At 32.8% G+C, this 14,136-nt stretch overlaps 3 protein-coding genes across 3 annotated transcripts; 2 read left to right on the top strand and 1 right to left on the bottom strand.

The window, feature by feature from the left end:
* The first annotated feature begins 2,000 nt into the window (after positions 1-2,000).
* On the top strand, positions 2,001-2,911 carry LOC102616247 (putative germin-like protein 2-1). Its single transcript, XM_006468273.3, has one exon. It carries the CDS (start codon positions 2,065-2,067, stop codon positions 2,713-2,715), a length of 651 nt encoding a protein of 216 aa, XP_006468336.2. The 5' UTR covers positions 2,001-2,064; the 3' UTR covers positions 2,716-2,911.
* A 3,824-nt stretch (positions 2,912-6,735) lies between these two features.
* Positions 6,736-7,585, top strand: LOC102621730 (putative germin-like protein 2-1). Its single transcript, XM_006468292.3, has one exon. The coding sequence runs from the start codon at positions 6,800-6,802 to the stop codon at positions 7,445-7,447; it is 648 nt and encodes a 215-aa protein (XP_006468355.1). The 5' UTR covers positions 6,736-6,799; the 3' UTR covers positions 7,448-7,585.
* A 2,067-nt stretch (positions 7,586-9,652) lies between these two features.
* On the bottom strand, positions 9,653-10,455 carry LOC102616834 (putative germin-like protein 2-1). The gene has a single exon (XM_006468275.3). The coding sequence runs from the start codon at positions 10,392-10,394 to the stop codon at positions 9,747-9,749; it is 648 nt and encodes a 215-aa protein (XP_006468338.2). The 5' UTR covers positions 10,395-10,455; the 3' UTR covers positions 9,653-9,746.
* Positions 10,456-14,136: the final 3,681 nt, after the last annotated feature.

Here is a 14,136-nt window from a genome sequence, read left to right as displayed (position 1 = left end):
TGTAATAAAAGAATAAAACAAAAATTAAGAAAAAAAGAAATCGCAGCCTCAAAATTGCAAAGAGCAAGCTTAGGACTCTACAGAGGAACACTCAAGATGGTGAAATTAATTGGATTGGAAAGCAAAAGCAGCAACGGAAATTATAGGGAGTGACGCTCAAAAGAACACTGCCCAGGAGCCAAGGACTAAAATCTAGGTTCTGATTCAGTTGATTCAATATATGCATCAAACTAATTGAGAGCATGAATTATTCTTAACCATAGCTTCATTATACTTTCGCAAAAAAGAGCATTAGAAATTATGCATATATACGTTGTCTTTTTTATGGTAGTTGTCATTCACATTGCATAAATTCCCATAATTGTCAAGGAAGTGTAATAAGAAGTACAATTAGCATAATCTGGAAAAGGCTGAATATTGGTTATTTTGGCTTACTTTAATAATACTTTTAAAACAAAACAAATTTAATGTTGATGCAGGGATCTGGTATCAAGCTGCTAACTGACTCAACCAGATTTTGGCATCAACAGTTTCTTGTCAAGTTCAGTTACAACTCCAGCATTCTTTTGATTTGTTGCAAATCACAACTTAAGTCTTCAACAATCCACACACACACACAAAGGTGAAAAAGGGCGAGAGAGCAAGGGGCTTTTTACGCTCTTAGTCAAGAACCAAAATGAATGAATAGTAACTATGAATGGTTCAAAGTTACTTAAATAGATTAGCTGAGTTAGGGATTAGGGACCCCTCATATGTTACTGCAAAATTACTCAGTTCATTATAATCTAAAATAATGTAATTAAATGTTATACTTGTCTATAATATATTACTATATAAGGTGTTACAAAATTAGATTATTTAACATAATATTTGATCACATAATAAATAAGTCTACCAAAGTTACTCCTTAGTATTTGGCATTAGTTAATCTGGTAAAATATAAAATAATTAAAATGGTTTATTCTAGTCCATAATATTTAAGTACAACAAAACGTAGAGTGAATTCTAAGTTTGTTTATACATAAAGCAGAAGTCGCTCAGTCGTTTAATCTGAAATCGAAATGGATTTAAATATAAGTATCTAAATGACATGTTTATTTTTCTTTTTTTAAGATTTGAACATATAGTGACATTTTGTTTATTTTAATAAATAAATAAATAAAAATCTTAAACATGATTGTTTGACATTTTTGTCCTTGTAAATATAAAAAAGAAAAAAAAAAGAATTTTGTTTAGGAAATAAATATATTTAATAGAGACATTTTTTAATACGATATCTACTTCTCATTGAGATATTTTCTCATTTAGAAAAAAAGTCACAAATGTTAACTTTTTCTATTAAGATATAAATATTTAAAAATCATATGTAAATTACAAAAAAACAAACAAAAAAGTTGAGAAAAGATATGAAATTAATAAAATTTCAAACTTCAAATATTTAACAAACAAATCAGTAAACAACATAAAAAATAAAAACAAGCAATTAATTAACCCTCAACTCGTAATTAATTAATTTGGAAATTAAGTTTGAAGGAGTCTGGCATCTTCAGTTTAAGCGGCCGACAGACAAGAAGGAATTATTTTCTTGTCAAGAAGCAAATGTACTAACCATTTGGCAACACTGCTGAAGTAATCACAAGGATTGATCGGATTATCTGACTGTATCAAACTTAATTAATCGGGAAAAGAATGCAGTCAGAAGGTATATACGTCGAAAAATTAATTACAAGTAATAAACACAGCGTGAGGCAATCGGCTTAATTATACGGGGGAATTATAGTAAAGATCATTTAACTTTTATATATCCACAAAATGCTCAAATTTTAAGTCAAAGAACGAAGACTATTTCAACACGTTTGAAGCTTAGACGGCACCGCTTTAATTTCCATTTAGGACTATGATTCTTTATCCATATTTTATTTTGTATTTTAATATCATGGAAGTAATTGCAACGCTCTACTACTACTACGTTACTGGCTATAAATAGAGTTCATGCAATTGAATCCTCACCGCACTTCTTCGCTTAATATTAATATCTGCTCTAATCAAGAGAGATCAATCAAAATGGCCAGGCGCATTTTGGTACTGAGTTTACTAGCGATCACTTGTGCTAATCTTGCACTTGCTTTTGAGCCTAGCCCTCTTCAAGATTTCTGCGTTGCAGACCCCAGTGGCCCCGTAAGAGTCAACGGCTTCGCCTGCATGGACCCAAAACTCGCACAGGCTAGCCACTTTTCCTTCAGCGGACTGCATGTAGCTGGCAACACAGAAAACCCACTTGGCTCTAGGGTGACACCGGTCACAGTGGCTCAAATACCCGGACTCAACACTCTTGGCGTCTCATTGGCTCGCATCGATTACGCACCATGGGGAGTGGTTCCTCCTCATGTTCACCCCCGTGCCACTGAGATTCTAACAGTCATCGAAGGAAGCCTTGAGGTCGGATTCGTGACATCTAACCCAGAAAACAGGCTCATCACGAAGGTTCTTCAAAAGGGTGATGTGTTTGTGTTCCCGATTGGACTCGTTCACTTTCAACGCAATGTGGGTCATGGAAATGCCTTCTCAATCTCTGCATTGAGCAGCCAGAATCCTGGAGTCATCACTATTGCTAATGCCGTTTTCGGATCTAACCCGGCCATTGCTGCTGATATTCTTGCCAAGGCCTTTCAGGTTGACAAGTCCGTTGTCGATCAACTTCAAACAAAATTTTAGATTTGTCTTAAATTGATTTCCTGAAAAATGAATTTCATCCGTGTGTGGTCTTGTGTGTTGTAACTTTACTTATCATTTACATTTTGGGATTTTTATTTGTTTCAAAGTCTTTCTAATCAAGTTCGCAAGATTCCAGATTAATTAATTATGTCAACCAGCTTGTAATATTTTTATAACTACATGTGAAAGCAGTATATCGGGGAATACATTGAATTGGAAATACTTGAAAATTTTGAAAACCAATGAGATAAAATCAAACTCATTAATCTAAAGATTGATCTTATGACAATTGTGCAAACTACCTTTGTAACTGAAATAATGGCAGAACTCCACTTCAATATAACAACAGATCATAGAAGTTGCGAAAGGATATCATAGATACAACTGTGAATGTTTAATATTTTAATGCTTTGTGTATATCATTGGAATTGCTTATCACATTGGGAGGTCTGTGTGTGTGTGTGTGTGTGTAAATTGAACCACGACAGTAAACATGCTTGTTGTAATTTTCAGATATGCAACTTATGACAATTAGCATTGATACAAATCTTCTTATCTACGGTAAATAATTAAGGGAAGAGACGTATTAACTGAGCCGAAGATAACCATACAAGTTCAAATGCTCAGTTCATATTTAAAAATTAGTTTAAGAATTGATGGTTGCTTTAATTTTTTTAAATTTCGTGGGATTTTTTTGAAATCTTTACACTTCTAATCATATACACAAGCAGATCTTTCTGCTACACCCTTGACACAGGTCAATATATGGCGAGTTTTGCTCTAATTTTATGTAAAAGGATGTGCCTAACTAATATTGAAAAATAAAGGGTTGCCTCTAAATTATATGCATAGCCAAAATTTATTCACCCCAATGTACAATTCTTCAATTAATAATAATTGTGATATAGAATCAAAGACTTTGTTGATAAATTGTATAAGAATTTCTAAAACAGCATAATGTGCAAACAAATTTGAAGGAATATTTTAATACAAACATTGCGAATAATTGTGGGTACTATTGAAAACGAGTCTTTGATAAAGAAAGCAATTCATTAATCCTGCTCCCTACTTAATTAATTAATTTGGAAATTAAGTTTGAAGGAGTCTGGAATCTTCAGTTTCAGCAGCCGATGGACAAGAAGAAGACACATTATTAATCTGTTGTCAAGAAGCAAGATTATCAGATTATCTTACTGCATTAAACTCAATCGAGGAGAGGATGCATTATATAATAAAAATTACACACATACATACATGCATATAGTTTTTCTCTAATGAGAATATCCTTATTTTATTTAAATGAGTATGTTAGAAAATTATAAAAAAATACATATCTAAATATATTGGATACTATATTTTTTTGTTTATCAGTGTATTGAAACCTGTGTTTTTTTGTATTTTACTGATATTCTCATTTTAATAAAGTGAGGATATCCTCACTACATAATGCATAATTATTCTCACGGTCTCTTTTTTTTTTTTTGTGTAGATACATTATTAAACTATGCGGCTTAATGGTTAATTAAAGTGACTTTATTAAATTGTATGATTTAATAGTGTGTTCGCATAAAATAAATGAGCGTGCCCACACTAAAGAAGGACTATATATATAGAGAGAGAGACCAACAAAGTGTTGGCTCCACTGGCAATGGAGTTCCCTTAAGTGGCTTGACTGGGTTTGCTCCCCATTTCGAGTCGCAGGGAAGTCGCCTTTATTGGGAGAACTTGTGCCTTCCAGTTCGAGTGGGGACTTGTAGTCTAGGTTGTGGTACATGCTTAAAGGTGCCTCCCACAGTTAAGGCCCTCCTCAAGATATCTCGTGGTTAAGACCAATATATATATATATATATATATATAGAGAGAGAGAGAGAGAGAGAGAGAGAGAGGAGAGAAAGATTGTTTCAACACCTTGGAAGCTTAGACGGCACCGCTTTACCTTATTTCGACTAAGGAATATCATTCTTTATCCAAGTTATATTGTATTTTAATATCATGCATGTAATTAAATGCAATGTTCTACAATTACTAACTGGCTAGCCAGAAATAGAGTTCACGCAATTGAATCTTCACCTCACTTCTTGGTTCTCAATTGATATTTTCTTGCTATTCATAGTTTGTGTTAAAAACAAGAGAATTAAGAGAGATCGATCAAAATGGCGAAGCACATTTTGGTATTAAGTTTACTAGCCATCACTTGTGCTCTAGTTGTTGCTTTTGAGCCTAGTCCTCTTCAAGATTTCTGCGTTGCAGACTGATGGCTCAGGAAGGGTTAATGGCTTTGCCTGCATGGACCCAAAACTTGCACAGGCCAATCATTTTTATAAGCAAATAATCTACCTACCAAGTATAAATATCGGTGAATAAACCTTTGATTTCATAGGGTAATAAATATCGGTGAGCCCAAAACTTGATTTTGTTTATTTTTCGCTTACCAACAACAATAATATAAAATCAAAACCTTTGTTAATAAACACCTAAACACGTACATTGCGATATCAGCATCAAACAGAGACGAACTCATCAAATAATTAATTGTAAACTACTGAAACCCTTTCAGTTGAAGGTGTTTATTCTTCCTTGTTTACGGTTATCAGATCACTTTTTAAATTATGCTAACAGCTTGAGCAACGGTTGAAGACGCCAGGGTTTTGGTTGCTCAATGAAGAGATTGAAAAGGCATTTATTTCCATTTCCAAACATTTATTTGAAAGTAAACAATTAAGTACCAACAAAGTGTTGGCTCCACTGGCAATGGAGTCCCCTTAAGTGGCTTGACTGGGTTTGCTCCCTAGTTCGAGTCGCAGGGAAGTCGCCTTTATTGGGAGAACCTGTGCCTCCCGGTTCGAGCGGGGATTTCTAGTCTGGGTTGTGGTATGAGCTTAAAGGTGCCTCCCACAGTTGGGGCCCTCCCCAGGATACCTCGTGATTAATATCAAAAAAGTAAACAATTAAGTCCAACAGGGAATGCAATACAAACACATCACCCTTCTGAAGGACCTTTGTGATGCGTCGATTTTTCAGTAGTTAAGGGAGAAATAGTCTTTGATAGATTAAGAATTAAAGCAATTCTCTGTAGAGCTTGAAGGAGTCTGGCATCTTCAGTTCAAGCGGCCGATGGACAACAACAAGACACGTACACTTATTTTTGACAACAAGCAGTAGTTATTTATGCAGCATTGCCGACTGAATAGTGAATATTGGATATGTATTTTGCATGTATTTAGGGTAGTTGCGGTGTGCTCTCCTCTCCACTTTTTATTCTTGGGGAATATTCTAGAGTGCTCCGCAAACGCACCCTTTATATTACCGGAAGTTTTCCTATTCGGATTTATAATTCGAGATTAAAGTTCGGGATAAATTGATAAAATATATTTTTATAATATTATTCTTTTTGTTAAATCGTCCTAAATTTTAATAAAATTCAGAGTTATTGATTAGATCATCACTTATGTTATCCCATATATATATATATATATATATATAGTTTTTAATTTGAAATTTTAAAATACGAAAAAAATTTAGAAAAATTTTAAAACTATGAGGTTTAAAAGATTTAAACTTAAGTATTTTAACTGCACAGTTTATATATTTTTTCAGATTTTCCTATGCTTTAAAATTCCTAACTACAAACAGTTTATTCTACAGCCAAATTTTAGATGAAAATAAAATACAGTACTGTGAGACAATCGGCATATTGAGCCTGGCTGTCCGCATTAAGTTACAGCATTAATTGTCATGTGTATTTTAGATAGATGTGTATTTTAGATAGATATATATATAGAGACATATATTATGTATTTTAGACAGATATATATAGAGATATATATTCATTTTTGCTGAATGAATGACTATTTCAACACGTTCGAAGCTTGGACGGCACCGCTTTTCCACTAAGTACTATAATTCTTTATGCATGTAATTATATTATAATTAATTGTAAAAAATGCATTCCAATCTTCTACTGGCTATAAATAGAGTTCATGCAATTGAATCTATTCACCTCACTTCTTGGCTTGCAATTGATATTTTCTTTGCTAGATATATTAAAAAAAAAAAGAAAAAGAATTAAGAGAGATCAATCAAAATGGCCAAGCACATTTTGGTATTGAATTTACTAACCGTCACTTGTGCTCTAGTTGTTGCTTTTGAGCCCAGTCCTCTTCAAGATTTCTGCGTTGCAGACCCCAGTGGCTCTGCAAGGGTTAATGGCTTCGCCTGCATGGACCCAAAACTCGCACAGGCCAACCATTTTACATTCAGCGGACTGCATGTAGCTGGCAACACATCAAACCCACTTGGCTCAAGGGTTACACCAGTAACAGTGGCTCAAATACCTGGACTCAACACTCTTGGTGCCTCATTGGCTCGCATCGACTACGCACCATGGGGAGTGATTCCTCCTCATGTTCATCCTCGTGCCACCGAGATTTTAACAGTCATCGAAGGAAGCCTTGACGTCGGATTCGTGACATCTAACCCAGAAAACAGGCTCATCACAAAGGTTCTTAAGAAGGGTGATGTGTTTGTGTTCCCGATTGGACTTGCTCACTTTCAGCGTAATGTGGGTCATGGAAATGCCTTCTCAATCTCCGCATTGAGCAGCCAGAATCCTGGAGTCATCACTATTGCTAATGCTGTTTTCGGATCCAATCCGTCCATTGCTGATGATCTTCTTGCCAAGGCCTTTCAGCTTGATAAGTCCGTTGTTGGTCAACTTCAAACAAAATCTTAGATTATTTTAAACTGATTCCCTGAAAAATGAATTAGATCAACGTGTCATGTGTGTTGCATTTTTAGATGTGATCGACATATTGTGATATTAATTATTTGTGAAACCTTTCTTATGTATTTCCATTGAAGAATCGGGAGAAAAAATGAATTCTACCATACATTTCTCGAATGCTAAAGTTAAAATACACTTCAGTGCTACTTTTGTTGTATATTTTCTTAACTAAGAAATTATTTCCTTTAACTCAAGAATTATTATAGGATTTTTTTATGAGAAAATCAGAACAAATTGTCTAAATATCTTGGCCCAAAACATGCGCTAAACCAATATCATTCCTATAAGTTCTTTTAACTTTTGAGGATTTTTTTTTCAATTTCTTAGAAAATTTTGAAAATTCATAAACATTATTTTGGGCCTCCAAATCGACGCATATTTTTTTTCTATGGTCTAATTTCACTAATATCTACATGCGTACAAAAAATTGACTTGAAATCAACTCATATTTTTTCATATGGTCTAATTTCACTAATATTTACGTGCGTACAAAAAATTAACTTGAAATTCCATTCGATCGTGAAATCGCTTTAAAAGTCTAAAACAGTGTATTATGTTTGGTTCTAAGCCCAAATTGGGTCTAAGAAAAAAAATTAAATTTTTTATAATAAAAAAACCTCCCAAAGAGTTTCATATCAATCTGACTAGTTCTCCTAATTTATTAGGATTTTTCTGATTTTTTAGATTTTTTTTTGAAAATTCATAAACATTGTTTCAGACTTCCAAATTGACTTTCGTTGCCCTATGCCTAATTTCACCAATATCTATATGTGTGAAAAAATAGCTCAAAATTCAATATTATCATAAAATCAACCTTTTAACTTAAAAGGTCAAAAGCTCTATGCCATAGCCTTTGGTTCTAGGCCCAAATTAGATTGGGAAAACAAAATGTTTTTTTTTTTTTTTTTTTTTTTTTTTTTTCCTGCCAAAACATATTTAACCTATAAAAAGGCCTCTCAAAGAGTTTCACGTCAATCCAATAAATTTTTGTAACTTTTTCGAGAATTTTTTTTATTCTTTGAAATTTTTTTCTAAAATTCGTAATGATTATTTTATCTTTCGTATTGACTTTTTTTTTCTTATGGTATAGTTTTACTAATATTTATGTATGTACAAAAAACTAGTTTGAAATTCAACACAATCGTGCAATTGCCCTTTAAATGTCAAAAACTGTATGCTTTCCTTTGATTCTAGGACCAAATTGGGCACCAAAATCTATTTGGCTATAAAAAGATATCTCAAAGAGTTTCACATCAATCACACAAGTTCCCTTAATTTTAGAGTTTTTTTTAATTTTTCAAAAAAAATTGTAAAAGTTCATGAAAACTATTTCAGGGCCTCCAAATCCACTGTCATTTTTTCATACAATGATAGAGAACTACTATATTGACCATTGTGAGACAGTGAAGTGGTTACCATCAGATATTGGATGGTTCGTAATTTTCTTGCTTTTATTTATAAAAATTATAATAAAAGTCAGAAAACTATTCAGTGTATTGGATTTGAGAGTCCCTTCTCTTGGATGAACTAAAGCTAATACATGGCAATTTCATTTGGGAATATTTTTACGTAGCGAATTTAATAAACATAATTCACTGATTGAAATTAACACACTGGATTCGGATTTCTCATAATTATGTCATGATTGTAACACAGGTTTACTAGTAATATATTGAAACATAATTAACTTGTAGCCACTACTATGGTTAAAATGTTATTTTATGTCTGTTCAAATTCGGTGAGTAGCTCGAATAGAGCAAAACATAAACAAAAAGGACTTAAATGATGCAAGTTTGAAACTTTTGATTTGTCAAGTCCTTTCCACAACAAATAAGTACTGAGCCATAAAAATCCTGTACTGATAATATTCTTGGAACATTTGATCATAAGCGTTAGTAGTTTTGACTTTAATGTAACGTTTTATATATTAGAGGTGCTTTTCTTTGGGGAAAAAAATCTTTATTTACATATATAGTTATTTTCTTAACTAAATTATGTGATATTTATTTTAGTAAAATTGTCTATTTGTCTTATACCCATTTGTATCAAGAATTGAGGCAACAATAATACTGTCATAATCACATTGGATTATCCGAAAAAAAAAAGACAGAATATTATGATCGTCATCGAAGATCAAATGGAACCTTTCGGGAAAAAAAATTCACAGGATTTCAGTTGTAATTAAGTACGAATACAATACACAAGGATTAAATCCTGTTTTGAGGGAATTAAACAATTTATAAAGAATCTAAAATTTTGTTTGAAGTTGACCAACAACGGACTTGTCAACCTGAAAGGCCTTAGCAAGAAGATCATCAGCAATGGCCGGATTAGATCCAAAAACGGTATTAGCAATGGTGATGACTCCAGGATTCTGGCTGCTCAATCCAGAGATTGAGAAGGCATTTCCATGACCCACATTACGTTGAAAGTGGATAAGTCCAACTGGGAACACAAACACATCGCCCTTTTGAAGAACCTTCGAGATGAGCCTGTTTTCTGGGTTAGATGTCACGAATCCGACCTCAAGGCTTCCTTCGATGACTGTTAGAATCTCAGTGGCACGAGGGTGAACATGTGGAGGAACCACTCCCCACGGTGCATAATCGATGCGAGCCAATGCGATGCCAAGAGTGTTGAGTCCAGGTATTTGAGCCACTGTGACTGGAGTAACCCTTGAGCCAAGTGGGTTTGATGTGTTGCCTGCTACATGCAGTCCGCTGAAGACAAAATGGTCTGCCTGTGCGAGTTTTGGGTCCATGCAGGCCAAGCCATTAACTCTTGCTGAGCTACTGAGATCTGCAACGCAGAAATCTTGAAGAGGACTAGGCTCAAAAGCAGTAACTAAGGCACAAGTGATGACTAGTAAACTCAGTACCAAAATGTTCTTGGCCATTTTGATCTTTCTACAGAAAATTGTAGAGAAATATTGGAAGCTAAGCAGTAAATACTGAAGGAATGAAGTGTATGTTGTGAAGATTCAGTTGCACGATGAGCTCTATTTATAGTAAATAATTAAATATATAAGATTGAATTGCATGCTATTATGTTATAATTACAACCAATTATTTTTTCGGAAAAAGAATTAGTGCCGTCCCGGGTTCAGAATCAAACGTGTTGAAATAGTCTTCCCATCTTCTACTTTTAGCATTTTGTGGAATATTTATAAAATATGTTAATATCTGCAACATATATAGTATATATGAAGATGAACTTGGTATTTTTGAACTGCACTAAATGTTGAATAATGCATTAATGCTGGCCTTAAATAATTTTTGGTTTTGGACATAGCTTTTTGTCCGCAACCAATGGGTTTGATATAGTCAGATTGGTATAGGTACTTGATCATCGCCCAGTGTGGATATTTGGTATCGAACCCCCGCTAATTAATAAAATAAACTTTTAAGTTTCAAGCACAAGTAGTCAATCGTAATAAAAATTTACTTATATTCAATTGCTAATAATTTAGACGTATTAAAAAAAAGTTAATAATTTCTATAAAAGAGTACGGATAATATAGATTTTTTTTGTTAGCTATAGAGTAAATAGAGATGACAGAAATCCCAACAGAGATGGAGACTTTTAGAGATTTTCTCCATTCAAAGAGGGTATGAAGATGATTTTATACTTAATTTCTCATTTGAAGAAGGGACGGGGACGATGTTTTATCCGGGGAAGGGACGGGGATGAGTAAAATCTTCATCCCCTCCCAATTTCCCCATTTTAATTTTATTTTTATTTTTTAAAATTATTAGTGAACAAATAATAAAATTTAAATTGTAAAATATTAAATATTGGTATAGATAACAAATATCAAAATGTTTATAGTATTAAATTTTTAGGCCTACTTAACTAGTCATAGTCTTAAATATCTATTCAGGACATTAAAAAAACCGGACAAGATCTTGTTGGCTCAAAATTTTTTAATTATAATATTCATTAAATATTTTAAATTTTTATCTAATAAAATAAAATTTAAAGTAAAATCATAAAGCCTAATTTCTAATTTTCTACAACAACCAGCAACTGCCTTAACTTTACTTTTATTTAAAAATTTTATTTTAATATAATTAAGTTAAAATTGAAAACTAAAAATATATCGGTCGCTTGAGGATCGAGGACCTTCAAGAATCTCCTGTTATTATTCAAGGAGAGGACGAGAATTCCCTCAAGTAATTCTGATAAGGACAATGACATATGCAGAATATCGAGGATGGATACGGAGATGTCAGTCCCCTCCCCTACTCTCTCCACTGCTATCCCAAGGAGTAAATGACTTTGAAATTATTGTTGCAAATTTACTACACTTTTTCACGTAAGTATACCAAAAGCCTAGTTTTTTCAAATTTTAGTTGCAAATCTACTACAATTTTTAGAGTAATGCTAAAGAGAGAGAAATATAAGAGAATTTTGCTCTGTCTCTCTCTCTACTCAGCCCACTCTCTCTCTTTCTTTTCAACACACTTTCTCTCATTTTTCTCTCTCTTTAGTATTTTTCCAATTTTTAACGTAACTATGCGAAAGCCTAGTTTAGATGATCGCATCAGTCTGGACCAGCACGATTCGAACCTGAGCCCACATGATTTCTAGTCATGCCTGCATCCACTCTAGCATGTCCACCGCACATACATTTCTAAAATCAATTTGTTTTTTTTTCTCCTCTCCCCTTTTTCCAAAACATATGATAAGTAGAGTCAGTAGAACAGGTTATCCGATCGTGTACTTATCAATATCATGTCAATTTTAGACTGATCTATACGTGACTTATTTAATAATCTTGTAAAAATATTGAAATCCTAAACCAATACACAAAATAAACGAATTATTTAGTAACCTACTTATACCTAAATATTTAATGAGATTTACATCAAACATTTATAATCTATCATATACATGATATTATAAAATATACATGCTAACTAAAATTTTAAACATTTACGCCATTAAATTATAAATCTATATAGAATTTTTAAAATGAAACACCATGTATATTTTTATCATTCTAAAATTAAAAAAGAAAGAGAGAGAGAGAGAGAGAGAATCATGTCAATATTTAAATTTTAATGACAAGAACTTGGCAAAAGGACCATTTTTTATGGAAATCTTTATAACACTTAGTTTTTTTTTCCTTAATATATATGATGATTTATTTCACTAAGATGTAGATTTGTCATTATTATAGTTTTAATTTTTTTTTGGTTTTACTGCGATAATATGGCTATTATCTTTGTTGTGATTTCAAATCTGGAAAAATTTCTCGTCCAGTGGATCAAATTAATGTGACGACGTCGAAATCTCCAAAAAACTATGAATTTTCTGACAAATCTGCGGCTTCCACTTGGACAGAGATTCAAAAACCAATTCGTTTGATTTAAATTGAATAATTCGATTTAAGGAAAATTAATCAAAAAAAATTTTTGTTGGGATGATTTTCATAGAATTAATTAATGATTCGGTTTGTCAATTTATACATTAGTGAAAAACAACCTTAGGCACCTAAACTGATTGTTTGATACGTTTTCCTTAGCAGTAAACCCATATTACTCAGTAAAAAAATAAATAAATATTATTCATTAATCCACAAAGCAAACTAAAGATCAGATCGGATTAAACTCAAATTAATTGTTTGCAACAGGCAGCTACTACATAATTGAATTCTAACAAGAATAATGATACAGCCGCAGATCTTTGTAAACAAGTTTTGTACACACCTGTTTACAAACTGTTGATTACGATTGTATCATTATTGTTATTCCCACAATATATACGTAAAATGCATGAGACGCTTCGTTACGGCTGCATGGCTCTAGTTAACCCCTCAGGCTTGCAATGGAAACTCAGCAAAAACTCTGCTTTCCAAGTTCCCCGTTTGGCTAGATCAATCTGCTGCTGCTCAGTCGCCGTTTCTATCTAATTGTGTATGAAAATGTAGAAGAAAACGAATATATATAAGGAAGAAGACGTTGGAGATCGTCATCTTGCTTAGGATTTTGGGATTCTTTTTCAAACAAAATTGCTGATTAATTAGCTAGGCTCTGTGTGCACCGAGTTTTATGCATAGAAGCGTATATACAACTTGCCGGCCCAAATCCAAAGGCGAGGCAATTTTTTATTTCAGCCGACCGAGCGGTACAGTATATATAGATCATAGAATGCTTATTTGGAGCTCTTCAATCCGAATGTTCCCTTTCAGCTTTTGGTTTTGGAATCACTCAGTACGTATATATACGGATATCACCAAGTTTATGAATCAAATTTTTTTTTTTTTTTGTCTATTAAAATATGCATATGGGCACTAGGAAATTTTGGAATTTTGGCCAAGAAATTCTCTCATAATATGTATATGTATATGTACGTATACACACACACACTTTTTTATAATAAGGGTCTCCACACTTTATTAACATGCGAATGGATATTCCTAATGTTGTATAACCCATTTATAATATTGTAAAAATTGTTTCCGCACTTTAATAAAATGCAGGAACTCTATCTCATTGAAAAATTTTGTATGTGTGTGTATAAATTTATTAATATTCAATAATATAAGCTTGATTATAATTTTTATTTAAATAATTTAATCAAATAATAATATGACACATCCATAATCTATGTGCTAAAATTATCAAGGACACATC

This window comes from Citrus sinensis, chromosome 2 (assembly GCF_022201045.2).
Source record: "Citrus sinensis cultivar Valencia sweet orange chromosome 2, DVS_A1.0, whole genome shotgun sequence".
Classification (NCBI taxonomy): domain Eukaryota; kingdom Viridiplantae; phylum Streptophyta; class Magnoliopsida; order Sapindales; family Rutaceae; genus Citrus; species Citrus sinensis.
Note: the sequence above shows the minus strand (reverse complement) of the source record. Positions and strands in the feature narration are given on the sequence as shown.